Source organism: Chinchilla lanigera, unplaced genomic scaffold, assembly GCF_000276665.1.
Source record: "Chinchilla lanigera isolate Chin_1 unplaced genomic scaffold, ChiLan1.0 scaffold00015, whole genome shotgun sequence".
NCBI lineage: Eukaryota > Metazoa > Chordata > Mammalia > Rodentia > Chinchillidae > Chinchilla > Chinchilla lanigera.
Window position 1 is genome coordinate 276,987 of NW_004955416.1, and position 14,632 is coordinate 291,618.

The 14,632-nt window shown below is 40.2% G+C and overlaps 1 protein-coding gene across 1 annotated transcript in view; it reads left to right on the forward strand.

The window, feature by feature from the left end:
* The first annotated feature begins 228 nt into the window (after positions 1 to 228).
* The window catches only part of Slc12a6 (solute carrier family 12 (potassium/chloride transporter), member 6), a 98,598-nt gene continuing 84,194 nt past the window's right edge, over positions 229 to 14,632 (forward strand). Inside the window, exons 1-2 of the mRNA XM_005381156.1 lie at positions 229 to 311; positions 782 to 1,062. Of these exons, the coding sequence (XP_005381213.1) occupies positions 792 to 1,062 (271 nt within the window). The 5' untranslated portion in view covers positions 229 to 311; positions 782 to 791. The remainder of the gene's footprint in view (positions 312 to 781; positions 1,063 to 14,632) is intronic.

Sequence of the window (14,632 nt, forward strand, 5' to 3'; positions counted from 1 at the left end):
CCGCCGCCCGCCGCCACCCCGAGCTGCTGTCCGCGGCGTCCGGCGCCCACAGCCTCCGGCGGACCCGGGGACTCCCTCCCGGAAGAGCGGGCGCGCCCCCCGCACCCTCTCGGAGGCAGTAATTCGTCTGCCCTGCGTCCTCCGCCTCCTCACTCTCCTCCGGCCGTAGTGCGGTTATTCCTCCCGTTATGCGTGCGCACTTGCACCAGCCCCGAGAGGATTCTCGACCGCAAAGACGTCGGGTGGCTCTGCGCACACCTCCTCCCAGCCAGACCTGCGGGGTATTCACCTGATACACAACAGGTGGCCGGGTGCGCATCTTTTGGCGATCTGAACCACGCTCGTTCACCTGATCAGAGTGAGCCTGCACGCACTTTGCTCAGAGCTGTGGGACACTCACAAGATAAAGAAACCTGGGGGCTGGGGAAGGAACTGCCTGGTAGGAACGTGGGGGTTGGAGAAAGCTTCACCCGCTGCTGTGAGACCATGCACTGTGCCCTCAGCTCCGGACCAGGGGACACAGCTAGGTGGCTCTTCGTTAGGAACTAAGTTACACAAGATTGGCATCGTTTTTGTTTCTTAAAAGTATTTTTAAAGCTATTCGTAGTGCATTTTCTAGGACAGTTTTCTTGAATTCTTGAATAGAAGGATTCTCATTTGGGGCTTTTTGAGGGATGTGAATTAAGGTAATTGAGTTTGAAGTGGTCTATTTTTACGATCAAAAGTAGCTAGCATAGGAGGAAGATTTTTGCAACGTTTTTCCTTTTTCTTTGTCAAAAAGGAAAAGAAATATGCATCCTCCAGAAACCACCACAAAGATGGCTTCGGTTCGGTTTATGGTGACACCTACAAAGATCGATGACATTCCAGGTTTGTCAGACACTAGCCCGGACCTCAGCTCTCGATCTAGTTCCCGTGTACGATTTAGCTCCAGGGAAAGTGTGCCAGAAACAAGCCGTAGCGAGCCTATGAGTGAGATGTCTGGGGCCACCACTTCTCTAGCAACTGTTGCCCTGGATCCTGCCAGTGACCGGACTTCCAACCCCCAGGATGTCACCGAGGGTAAGTGGAGACCCAGCCAGCAGGATGCTTTCAGTACTGGGTTATTTATCCAGCATGACCCTCTGCTAGACGGCACTTCCCATTCTGGAAGAGTCATCAGCAACCAAGGCCCGACTTAGTGGATGCTTAGGACTCTGAAATAATGGTTAGCACAGTCAGTCGCCACTGTAGTCATTTTTTTCTTTTCTTTTTGTGGTCTCGCTGTGTAGTTCAGGCTGCCAGTTAACTAAGTAGCCCAGGCTCATCTCAAACTTGAAGCAATAGTTCTGCCTCGGCCTCCCGGGTGCTGGGATTACAGGTGTGAGCCATCACACCCAGCCGCAGTAGTAATTTTGGGTATAGGAAGGTGTATGACAAGAAAGTAAATGTATGGTTTTGTTTTTGGTTTTTTTTTTTTTTTTTTTGTTTTTTTTTTTGTTTGTCTTTGTTTTTTCTCCCGTACCGGGAACTGAACTCACGAACTTGCGCTTGCCAGGCAGGCGCTTTGCCGCTGAGCTAAATCCTCAGCCCCATAAATGTATGTTTTAACGTCTTTATTCTTCCATAAAATAAGAAAATGGGTATTTTGATTAAATGTAAATAACATGTAATCTTTTTTCAACATAGAGAATCCTAAACTGGAATATTTAGTGGGTTGAATATGTGCTTTCTAGCCTTAAAAACAGAGTAAAGGCCAGTCACAAGGACTAATTATTGATCATATCCTAGTGGCTTTCCCCCAAAGACTTTGGTTTTTGTTTTGTTTTGGTTTGGTTTGGGGTTTTTGGTTTTTTTTTTTTTTTTTGAGACAGAGTCTCACTATGTAATGGAGATTGGCCATGGACTCACTTATGTACCCCAGGCTGGCCTCAAACTCACAATGATCCTCCTGCCTCAGCCTCCCAAGTGATGGAATTGCAGGCACGCACCACCACACCTGGCCCAAAGACTGATATGCATCACAAAATTACTTTTTGCAGTTTATGTTTTTATAGAGACAGTTGTTGAAGTAGCTGAGGTCACTCAGGGCAATGGTGGGTAATGTAGTGTGCTATTCTGTCAAACTGAGGAGTTCTGAAGAAGCTTTTAGGACTTGATTCAACATAACTATCACTTTGACCTTTAGATGAAATGTCTTGAGTGCTATATTGAGTCTTGTTAGTCAGGGCCACTTCTAGTTCATATCGACCACTGCAGACTTTAGCTTCCTAAACCAGTTTTGTCAGCTAGCTTGGAAGATTTCATTTGATTTAGTGGGAAGAGCTGATAGAAAAGAGAGATGAGATAAAAGAGAAGTCATAACATTTTTCAGACTCCAAAATAAAGAAGCTTGAGAACTGCTACACTATTATAGTTTTGTGCCATATAGTCTTCCTAGTAATAAAACTTTCCCTTAACAGTATAAAAAACTCTTACAAATGATGTTCTAGCCAGGTGTGGTGGCGCACGCCTGTAATCCCAGCACTCTGGAGGCTGAGGCAGGAGGATTGTTGTTTGAGACCAGCCTGGGCTACAAAGTGAGTTCAAGGCCAACCTGAACCGCACAGCGGGACCCTGTCTCAAAAAAAAAGGACAAAACTGATGTTCTACCCAAGTTTGAAAACTGTAACCTCAGCCACTGACTTGTGAAAGTGAGGGTGACTTGCTGATTTCCGGTGTCAGGAAATACTGTTCCTCCTAACCTACTGGGTTCAGGAAATGAGAATGATTTCAGTTCCTTAATTCTGTTTGTGTTTTTAATGTCTTGAGACAAGGTAGATTTGGTAAAGCTTACAGTTCTACAATTCACTTATCCTTTACCAATCATTTCTTCTTTTATCAGGATATTACAAGTTGAGTCCTACAATTATTTTGACTGATTGGTTTTTTTGAGACACGATCTTGTTGTGTAATTCAGGCTGGCCTTGAATGCACTTATGTAGCCCAGGCTGGCCTCAAACTTGAAGCAGTCCTCCTACCTCAGCCTCCTGAGTGCTGGGATTATAGGTATGTTCCACCATGACAGGCTTTTCAGTTGTTTGACAAATCTTACACTGTATCAAAGTTATAGGTTGGAATAAAAAATAATTTATCATTTCCTCTTTCTCCAAATAAATTCTAAATTATAGTTTTAGTTTTTATTCATTATACTGTATATGTCATAAAATACCAGATAAAGTCTGTACCAGTATTTTTTAGGTTGTAATCGTCATTATATAATTTATAGTTGAAATTTGTTAGACTTGTAATTTACAGATTATAGGACTGTATTTTTATTCTTTTAAAAAGCGGACTTTTTTTTTTCAGTAATGTGTTGGAAATGTGGACATGCAAAACAGGATCCTTGTCCAGCCTGCTGTCACCTTACCTTTGAGCATTCTTCACACTATAGATTATAGTGTTACACTATAGGAGTAAAACAGCAAGTACATTGAGGTGAAACTTAGGTTGTATATGTGGGTTACAGAAGCTAAAGCCTGGCTCTTTATTTATTTACTTATTTATTTGTTTGGTACCGGGAATTGAACTCAGGATCTCACGCTAACTGGGCAGGCGCTTTGCTACTGAGCTACATCCCTGGCCCCAAGCCTGGCTCTTTTATATAGCACATTCCTTACTAAAATTTCAATACACTGATCGATAGCCAGATGAAAGGGCAATTAGCCCTGCTGTTAAATAGCATTTTCCACTATTCTTGAGAACCTAGTTTCCTAGTGTCCCAATGACCTACTTTTTTTTAAAATTCTTTATGCATTTAAAAAAAAATTTAGCTTGACTATCATCCTGTGGTATATTTTCCCCACTCTTAGGCAACTTAGTTAGAAATAAGGTCACCCTTGGCTTTGTGTGTGGACAACCTTGTTTGACAGAGATGTAGATCTGTTAGGAGAATCAGGGATGTCGTGTTAATAATCTGCCCGGGTCCGTGGGCTGGATGTACTGTAGGAAAACAACTTTCTTTTCTATCCAGACTCTATCCTTAAGCTCATAGCATATCACCAGCCTTGCATGTAACTGTTTCAGGTTTTTTGGGTTTTTTTCTTTGTCTTTTTGAGACAGGGTCTCCCTATGCAGTTCAGACCGGCCTTGAGCTCACTTTGCAGCCCAGGCTGGTCTTGAACTCACAAGGATCCTCCTGCCTCAGCCTCCCAAGTGCTGGGATTATAGGCGTGCACCACCACGCCCAGCTTCCGTTTCAGTGTTTACAGTCTGTGAATCTTTTGGGCCTTGCTTCATCTTCTTTGTGGTTGTGACATTGGTCTGATTCTCCTTTTCCTACCATCTCCATGCCTCCTACATTTCTTCCTATGCAGGAACTTCCCAGCTGAAGCTTCTTTCTTTTCCTATGTCTTTTACTCACATTATATCAACAAATGATGACGCATGAAATTTTAAATGCTTGTTTTAATTTTTTCTACTCTTGGCACCTGGAGTTGATAAAGTATTTACAGTTTTTTTTTCTTAGAAAGTTTCTGTTAGAAACCTGGTGTGGTGGCATATACCTGTAATCCCTGCACTTGGGTGGCTGAGGCAGGAGGATCACCGTAAGTTTGAGGCTGGCCTGCGCTAAATAGCGGGTTCAAGGCCACCCTGGACTACATAGTGAGACCCTGTCTGAAAACAAACAAAAAAAGAAAATTTCTATTAAAGTTTTTGTTTTGGTTTGTTTTTTGTTGTTTTGAAATAGGGTCTTGCTATGCAGTTCAGTCTGGCCTTGAGCTCACTTTGTAGCCCAGGCTGGTCTGGAACTCGCAAAGATCCTCCTTCCTCATCCTCCCAAGTGCTAGGATTATAGATGTGTTCTGCCAAGCTGGCTTTAGAGTTTATGATACTATTCAGTTGATAAAATCAAGAATCTTAGCACTATATTAGCATATGCCCAAGGAATGCCTTAGAGCTATGTAGCCATTGAGAGTAGATCCCTCTAGCAGGTGAGTTGTAAAAAGAGGGAAGAGAGTAGGACTTTTCCTTTACCTAAACAATTCAGAAAAGGCATTTTTTTATATTCATAGTATTTTACTTTAATAATAAGCTTTTTTGTTTTGTTTAGGGGCAGGGAGTTAGAGCTGATCATCAGTCTAGTTCTGGTAAACCCCTTTTTTTGTTTTTTTTTGTTTTTTTTTTTTTGAGAAAAGATCTCACTATGTAGTTCAGGCTGGTTTTAAACTCACACTGTAGATCCTCCTGCTTCAGCTTCCCAAGTGCTAGGATTACAGGTGTGTGCTAACATGCCTGGCTCAAACCTCATTGTAGTAAATGGGAAAACTGAGCTTTCTAGATTTGCAGGTTCACATGCTTAGTAGCCAAGTCGAGACTGAAGTGGAGGCCTCCTGACACGTGTGAGTATGAGCTGGGAATGGAACCCTGGGCCTCATAAATGTAAGGCAAGTACTCTACCACTGACCTCCTGACTTCTATATAGTGTTATTAAATCATTTTGTCTCTGCTCTTAACATTTTATCATATGCTTCATAACCATTTGATTAACTCACATTATTGTAAATGATAATAATGAAGAACAGGGAACATATTTTATTTCTTATGAAGGCTCTAATACAACTCAACCTTTTATTTATTTATTTTTTTGGTACCAGGAATCAAACTCAGGATCTTGCACTTGGCAGGCAGGTGCCTGTGCCACTGAGCTATATCCCTGGTCCTCAACCCTTTGTAATTCAACAAATATGTACACTTTGAGACTATGATACATGTATGAGGCTCTGTTATGTATGGATTGTAAGACTGTCTAGGTAAGATATAGTTTTTGCTTTTGGGGAAGTCATGTATCCTGGTGACAGCTAGAACACTGTCCGTTCCTTCATCAAATTTGTTTTTTTGTTTGTTTGTTTGTTTTTCTCTGGTGTCAGGAACCGAACTCACGACCTTGCGCTTGCCAGGCAGGCGCTTTGCCACTGAGCTAAATCCCCAGCCCTTTGGAAAGGGCCTTTTTTTTGTATCTGTTTGGTTTCTTTGTTTTTTTGTTTTTCTTCTGGTATCAGGAATCGAACTCACGACGTTGTACTTGCCAGGCAGGCACTTTGCCTCTGAGCTAAATCCCCAGCCCCGCTTCATCAAATTTGAATTGAATACTTATGGGTCAGGCTTTGTGCTGGGTGTGAAGAGTGCAGGAATGAGAAAAAGAATCCATTATCTGTTGTTCCAAGGAGAGCTACTATCTAGTAGAGAAAGCAAATTGATTTTTTTTTTTCTTTTTTTTTTTTAAAGACAGGGTCTCCTTATGCAGTTCAGGCTGGCCTTGAACTCAAGTTGTATCCCAGGCTGACCTCTAACTCATGGTGATCCTCCAGCCTCAGCCTCCGAGTGCTGGGATTACAGGCTTGCACCACCATGCCTGGCTGCAAATTGATTTTTGTATGAATTATAATGTTCTCTAGTGTAACAATAGAAATATGCAAAAATACAGCAAATGAAAATGGTGAACCAGGGTAAAATGGAAACACAGGAGCCTGGAGAGCTTGATGAAATGAAGGCAGTGAAAGATGTGGAAAGAAGAGAATTTCAGGGCTGAGTGTTGCAGTAAACAGCATAGTCAGAGGTGGGGCATTTCCTGTGTTCACACAATTTAGAGTGCAGACTTGGTAGGTAGAAGTAAGGGAGGGTAGAAGTAAAAATTCAGTCAAGGAGTTAAATATATCAGCTTTGAGGCTGGCTGTTACCAGGTTTTTTTTTTGTTTTGTTTTGTTTTGGTTTTGGTTTTTCTCCGGTACCGGGAACCGAACTCACGACCTTGTGCTTGCCAGGCAAGCGCTTTGCCGCTGAGCTAAATCCCCAAACCCTGTTACCAGGTTTTTATTGAGGGATGTTAGAGATGAAAAAGTAATTTATGCCTGGCATGGGAGCACATGTCTGTAATCCCAGCACTCGGGAGGCTGAGGCAGGAGGATTGTTGCAAGTTTGAGGCCAGCCTGTGCTACAAAGTGAGCTCAAGGCCAGCCTGAACTGCATAGCAAGACCCTGTCTCAAAAAGAAAAAAAAAAAAAGGAAGTACAATATAATTTATTATTAATTATAAGTGATTTCTTGAAACGTGGCTTATCTTTTTTTTTTTTTTTTTGGTTTTTTTGAGACAGGTGTGCACCACCATGCCTGGCATATTATACTTTTGGTCTTTTTGAGACAGGTGTGCACCACCATGCCTGGCATATTATACTTCCAATCATAGATGACTACAACCCTTCCTTTAAGTATACTTTTTTCTTTTCTTTTCCAGTCAGATTTTATTGGTACGTTTTAAATATCTGTATTGATCCCATTCATCACAGAGAATTTGTACCTGTACTTGATACGTACGTGATAGCCTTTCCCCATTTACCTACCCTCCCTTCAGCCCCTCCTCTGCTTCCCATTTACAGAAGCTTTGATTTCATGTTTTACTTTTCTCTCTCTCTTTTTTATTCTTCCTTCTTCCTATTTCACAGTACCTATTATACATTTGGTCCTTACTTACACTTTGGGTTTCTCACACCAGAGAAGCAATGCAGTATTCACACATGTGTGTCTGATTTATTTCAATTAATAGTATGGACACAAGGTGCATCCATTTTCCTAGAAATATCTGGAGCTTATCCTTCTTTATGGCAGAGTAGTACTCCATTGTGTAAAAAAACCTGCTTCTTTATCCGTCCATCAGTTAATAGGCACTTGGGTTGTTTCCAAGATTTAGTTACTACAAACTGTGCCACTATAAACATAGGTGTGCATATATTGTTATGGTACAATGCTTTTAATTCTTTAGGGAACATGCTCAGAATAGCTGAGTCAAATGGAACCTCTAATCCTAGATTTTTGAGGAATCTCTGCACAGATTTCCAAAGTGGTTGTACCAGTCTACAGTCCCGCGAACAGTGGAGAAGGGTTGCTTTTTCCCCATAGTCGCACCAGCATTTGTTATTGTTTTGTTTTGTTTTGTCTTTTTGACACAGGCTCTCACTGTGCAGTTCAGGCTGATCTTCAAGTCACTTCGTAGCCCAGGCTGGCTTTAAACTCACAACAATCCTCCTGCCTCAGCCTCCCAAGTGCTAGGATTACAGGTATGCACCACCATGCCCAGCCAGGCTGGTCTTAAACTCCCAACAATCCTCCTGCCTCAGCCTCCTGAGTGCTGGGATTACAGGCATGAGCCACCACTCCTAGCTATATATTCTTGATAGTAATCCTTTGTCTGAGGAACAGTTGGGAAACATGTTTTCCCACACTGTGGGTTGTTTCTTCACTCGGTTGGTGGTTTCTTTTGCTGTGCAAAAGCTTTTTAGTAAGGTGATATCCCAGTTGATTTCTGTGTGATTGGGGTTTTATTCACAGAGTCTTTTGCCTATACCAACATCCTCAAGAGTTTTACTAATATTTCTGTTTTAATATTTAGATCCTTGATCCATTTTGACTTCAGTTTGGTGCATGGTGAAATATTATCCATGTTTTATTATGGCTCTCTAATAGTGAGCTGTAATATTGTGTAAGGAAGAAAGATGAATAGTTTTATAAAAATACATTGGTTCAATTCAGGTATGATGGCACATGCCTGTAATCTCAGCACTTGGGAGGCTGAGATGGGAAGATTGCCTCAAGTTTGAGGCTAGCCTGGGTTACATAGTTCAAGATCTGCCTGAACTACATAATGAGACCCTGTGTTTAAAAAAAAAAAAAAATATATATATATATATATATATTTGATTTGGTGCCTTCCTAGCTTACCTTATGATATTTTAAGGTACATTTTTTTACAAAGGCTTTTCAGTACCACTTGTCGTGAGTCACAGTGTTCCCTTCTCCTCTCCATAGTCCACAGCCCATTACTAAACTTGGTAGTGCACTGCCCCCTTTTTGCTTAAGAACTGTCCTTGGTGCACTGAACCCACCCTGGGAACCTAATAAAGCTCTCAGACTGCTTTCTGGAGAAGGTTGAGAAACTGTAATTGATGGATGAATTGATTATGGAGTTAAATTGGGTACAGCTTTTTAAAAAATGCCTGTAATCCCAGGTTCTCAGGATTCTGAGGCAGGAGGAACACAAGTGTAAGACCATCCTTGACAACTCAGCAAGACCCTATTTCAAAATAAAACCAATTGTAAAAAGATCTGGGGATGTATTTAAATGCTAGAGCACTTGCCTAGCATGTGCAAGGCTGTGCATTAAATCCCGTACTGTAAAAATAAAAATAAAATAGCATGTTGTGCTACTTCACACCAGAAGAAAGTCAGCCAGATCCAGAAAATGGGAAATGTTTTTGTTAAATAACTGCATTCCACAGCCAAGAAATGGCATGGGGCTGAAGAAGACTGCTGAGAAGGGAGGGAGAATTATTACAGATAGAGGCCTATCAGCTAAATGCAACATGTGGATGTGGTTTGGATCCTTGTATGAACAGAACAACTGTAAAAAGACACTTTTGAGATAATTGGAGAAATGTGGACGTGTATATGCTATTAAGCATTAAGGAATTTGTAATTTTCTTAGATAAGTTTATGACATTGTAGTACCAATACAAAACTCATCTCTAGAGACACATATTGAAGTATTTAAAGGTGAAATTTAAATCCAGGGCCAGCTACCTCTACCAGGTCACCCTCATGCCCCCTAAAAATGTTGGAGGGAGAGAGACAAAACAAGGTTGGTAAATTGTAGTTTGTTAAAGGTGGAGTAAAAGGTACATGAGGATTCATTTTACTTTTTTCAGCTGGGCATGGTGGCACACATCTGTAATCCCTTGACTCAGGAGGCTGAGGCAGGAGGATCACTGTGAGTTTGAGGCCAGCCTGAGCTGCATGGTGAATTCATGGCTGCCCTGAACTACACAGTGAGGTCCTGTCTCAAAAAAAAAAACATTTTAAACTGGGTGTGGTAGCTCACGCCTGTAATCCCAGCACTCAGGAGGCTGAGGCAGGAGGATCTTTGCGAGTTGAGACCAGCCTGGGCTACATAGCGAGACCCTGTCTCAAAAAGACAAAAAAAATTTTTTTTTCTACTTTTTTCTTAGCTTTTTGTTAATGTTTAAATAATAAAAGGTTAAATGGCAGTTTTTAAAACTGCTTTAAGAGAATAGATTTTCTTTTACAGGGTTTGTCTCAGAGTACTCCAGATGTTGGGCGTGGTGGCGCATGCCTTTGACTTTTGTCTTTGACTTTTGTCTTTAGTGGTTCTCTCATGTCCTCAAAAGTAGTTACTCAAAGTATAATGCATAAACCAAAAAGATGCTTAGAAACAAACAGCTGGACGTGGAGGTGGACACCTGTGATCCCTGCGCTTAAGAGACCGAGGCAGGAGGCTTGCAGCAAGTTCAAGGCCAGCCTGGACTACATAGTGAGACCCTGTCTCAAAAAAACTAAAAAACAAAAGCGAAAACAGATAATAACAGTCAAATTGTTTTGGTTTTTGGTTTTCGTGAGACAGCATCTCATTATATAGCCCAGACTGGCCTCAAACTCTCAGCACTTCTCCTGCCTCAGCTTCCTAAACGCTGGAATTACAGGTGTGCACCACCGCGCCCGGCTGTGTTTGTCATGTATTAGCGTTTCTTGTCTTCAAGTGTATGTTACTTTTTCTTTTTTCTTCTTTTGTTTTGTTGTCAGTACTGAAGATTCAACCCAGGGCCTTTGTACTAAGCTGCATCCACAGCCTTCCCCATTTTGAGACAGTTTCAGTAGGTGCTAATTTTTGATCCTCTTGCCTCAACCTCTCAGAGTGCTGGGATTATTAGAGGCATGTGCCATTAAAACCAGTTTACTTTTTTTTTTTTTCAATTTATAGTTAGCAAAATCTCACAACTAAGTAATGTAAATTAATCTGAGAGGCTTTGCAAAACCTAAAATTTTTAAGCTATTTTAAATGTCTTCACTGAAAAAAAATATAAGAGCTAAAGCTTTTTCCTTAAATTTACAATTTTTGTAGCAAAAAGCACAGAAATAAAAATCAAAACTATATTGTCATTAGGAAATGACAGATATGTTTAGGTTTTAATTTTAGTTTTAGTCTGTTTTACTTTCTGTGTAAAATTTCCTGTCATTTTAGCCTACAGCTGACTGGGTTACAGGTTCCAGTTTCCTTGCTAAATAAATCAGCAGTGGTTTGGTTTGTATTTTCATTACTGCATTGCTAACCCTCATTACTTTTCCAATGGCTTGGAGAAGTCCATGTAAAAAGTACAGTTGACAGCGTTCAGCTGTTCACAGGCGTGATCATTGGTAAATACCTTTAATTGTTGGCAGAGTGGCTCTTGAGTTTCCACTAGATTGCCGGTGAAATCTGCTTTAACTTGCTCTTTATTTTTTATTATCTTATTGCTGGTTTAAAAAAAGAAAACACAGGCTGGGGATATAGCTCAGTGGCGCGGCACCTGCCTAAGGTCCTGAGTTCAATTCCTGATACAAAAAAAGAAAAAAACACTAGTAGGTGAAAACTCCTGTGTACGTATGGATATTTTCACTTTGAGGGGAACTATGAGAAATGGAATCCAATGAAATTTACCTTTTTTATTATTTGCATCACCACGTTTGTACTTTTTTTTTGTTTTTACAGCCAGAAATACTGAATTTCAAAACTGAATAAGTACATCCTAAGGTGCATGCAAAAGATTATTTTTGGTTGGTTTATTTTTTTCTTACTTACCACTTATTTATTTATTTATTTATTGGGGGGTTCTTTTCGAGACAGGATCTCACTATGCAGTTCACGCTGGCCTTGGGCTCACTCTGTAGCCCAGGCTGGTCTCAAACTCACAACAATCCTCCTGCCCCAGCCTTCCGAGTGGTGGGATTATAGGTGTGTGTCACCACACCGAGCTGTTACTTACCACTTTAGTTGTTGGTTCTATTGAAACATTTGTTAAGCTGAAATTATCTGATAGAGGAGAGGAGGCTTAAAAGAAACGCAGTTTTTATACTCTCTGGCCATGTTTGCTGTTATTTTGCCTGGCACAGGTCAGGAAGGGTATTACAGAAAAAACTAAAAACAGATGTAGTAAAATGATATGTTCCCTGGATTACCTAGGTTCTGTGTTCCTCAAAGGAAATCTGGCCTAAAGATGTGTATTTCATTGTTTACACAAAGGATTTGCAAATACCTGGAGAAACATCTGAGAGCTGAGTTACATGGACAGCTGGTGATTTACTTGTTTAGTCTGTCTGTCCTAAAGTTAATGAAGAATAATATTTTAACCCGTTTTAGTAAATTTATTTTTAATTGGAGTTTTTGTTTCAGGGAAGGAATAAAGTACGCGCGCGCACATGCACACACACATACACACACAGAAAGATAGCTAAGATAATTGTACTACTAATTTCTATTGTTTTATTAAAAGGAACAGTTAATGTTTAATTGATGAAGTTTGCAAACCTATATCTGGTAATCTGAGTAACTACTTTGAAGATAACAATAAGTAATACCACAAGCATTGTTGATGTCCTATCATTTTTTTTTGAAATTCTCATTATTTTTATAGTTTCTGTGTTGTTTTGTTTTTGTTGTTTAGTTTTTGTTGTTTTGTTTTTGTTCTTTTCTCTTTAAAATAAAATTTTTAAAAAAGGAATAAAACAGTGAAGTGAACATTAACAAGATAATTTTGTTTGGGATTATATTTTTACTTTCTTTCCTTACTCTTTCAGAAATACATTTTTAGTTTTGATGATATGTTGCTTATTGTCAAGCCTATTTTCTATGCACTGGTTTTTGGTTTGTTTTGTGTTTTGTTTTGCTTTTTGTTTTTTGAGACAGGGTCGCACTGTCCAGACTGGCTTCAAACTCATGGCAGTCCTGCCTCTGCCTTCTGAGTGCTGGGATTACAAATGTGTACCACTATGCTGGCCTGACTAGTCCATTTTCATTCCTGCCTGTGCTCCTTTGGTTGATGATTCTGTGGTCATATTATGCATAGGCTGTAAGGACATTTGACTAAAGAGACAGCAGCCTTATATAGGAAGTCGCAGTATGTGTTAAAGAGGTAACAGAAGCTGAGCAGCACCCAGAGGCATTTAATATTGCCTCCCGTAGTGCTAGGTCTGCGGTCAAAATGGCTGGAGTACCTATAGATTATCTAGCCATCACCTGTCCTGCTACTTTCTTCTAGTGAACCCTTACAAGGTTAGGGCCCTGAAAAAGTAGCCATCCAGATGTATAGCGCATACCTGTAATCCCAGCACTTGGGAGGCTGAGGCAGGAGGATTGCTGTAAATTTGAGGCCAGCTGGGACTACATAGTAAGAGTGAAAATAAATAAAAAGGAGAAAGAAGACCATCTGAAAAACAAAACAGAGCCAAGCATGGTGGCGCACACCTGTAATCCTAGCACTCGGGAGGCTGAGGCAGGAGGATCGTGTGAGTTCTAGACCAGCCTTGGCTACAAAGTGAGCTCAAGGTCAGCCTGAAGTGCACAGCAAGAACCCTGTCTCAAAAAAAAAAAAAAAAAAAAAAAAAAAAAAAAAAAAAAAAAAAAAAAAAAAATAAAACAAACAAAAACAAAAAACAGTACAAAAAAAAAAGCAGCGGCCAGGCAAAATGGTGGTGAGTTGTACTCTCAAAATTTTGTACTTGTGTTTTGGTTTGTTTTTTGTTTAGGCTTTTTGGTTTTTTTTGAGGTGGTATCTCACTGTATAGCTTAAGCTGGCCTTGAACCCTAGGCTGGTCTCGAACTCACAGTGATCCTTCTGCCCTAATATTATAGGCATGTGCTATCATAGCCAGCACAATCCGTTGAATCCTTTAGTTAAAAAATTGGGACTTGTATTTGTTACCTCTTTATTTTGTTTTTCCAGTAATTCTTTTTTTTTTTTTTTTTTTTACAAAATGATTAGCCTACACTGAATTGGAAATTTAAAGAAAAATTGTAACAATTTCTAAGAACTCTCAAGGGGGAAAAAATGACTTGCTTCTGGAAGGTGATTTTTTTCATAATATAATTTAACACTGTGGGGCTGGGGATATAGGTCAGCAGCACAAGTGCCTGCCTGGCAAGCGCAAGGTCCTGAGTTCAATTCCAGGTACCAAAAAAAAAAAATTTAAATGTTAAATTAACAGTGTGTTTCCATTGGATGGATGATCCTCATGTTGAAAAATAATATTCCAAAAAATAATATTCTACTGACTTTGTCTTATTTCAATATTTTCATTAAATCTAACTTGCCTTTTATTTTTTCATAAATTGGTTGAATAAAGCAAAACACTGGTTAGCAGGAGTTATAAGCTGAGATTAGAAAAGAAGTAATTGGAAACTGGACTTGGTGGTGCATGTCTGTAAGCCCAGCATTGGAGGTCGAGGTAGAAGCGGGGCAAGTTTGAGATCACACTGCACAACCTAGCAATTTAGGGAGATTTAAAAATCAGTGGGAATGTTTAATGCAAAGGCCCTGGGTTCAGTCCCCAATACTGGAAAAAAATAGGGTAGCATGAAGTTATAATTTCAAAATACTACCTAAAATAGACCTATTCTGAAGATTGAACATGTTAACCTCTTTTAAGGTACAAGACTGGCATGGTGGTGCACACCTATGATCCCAGCACTCAGGGAGGCTGACACAGGAGGATCCCAAGTCTGAGCCCAGCCTGGACAATTTAGAGACTTAGCAAGACCCTGTCTCAAAATAAATAAAAATAGGAAGGGGAA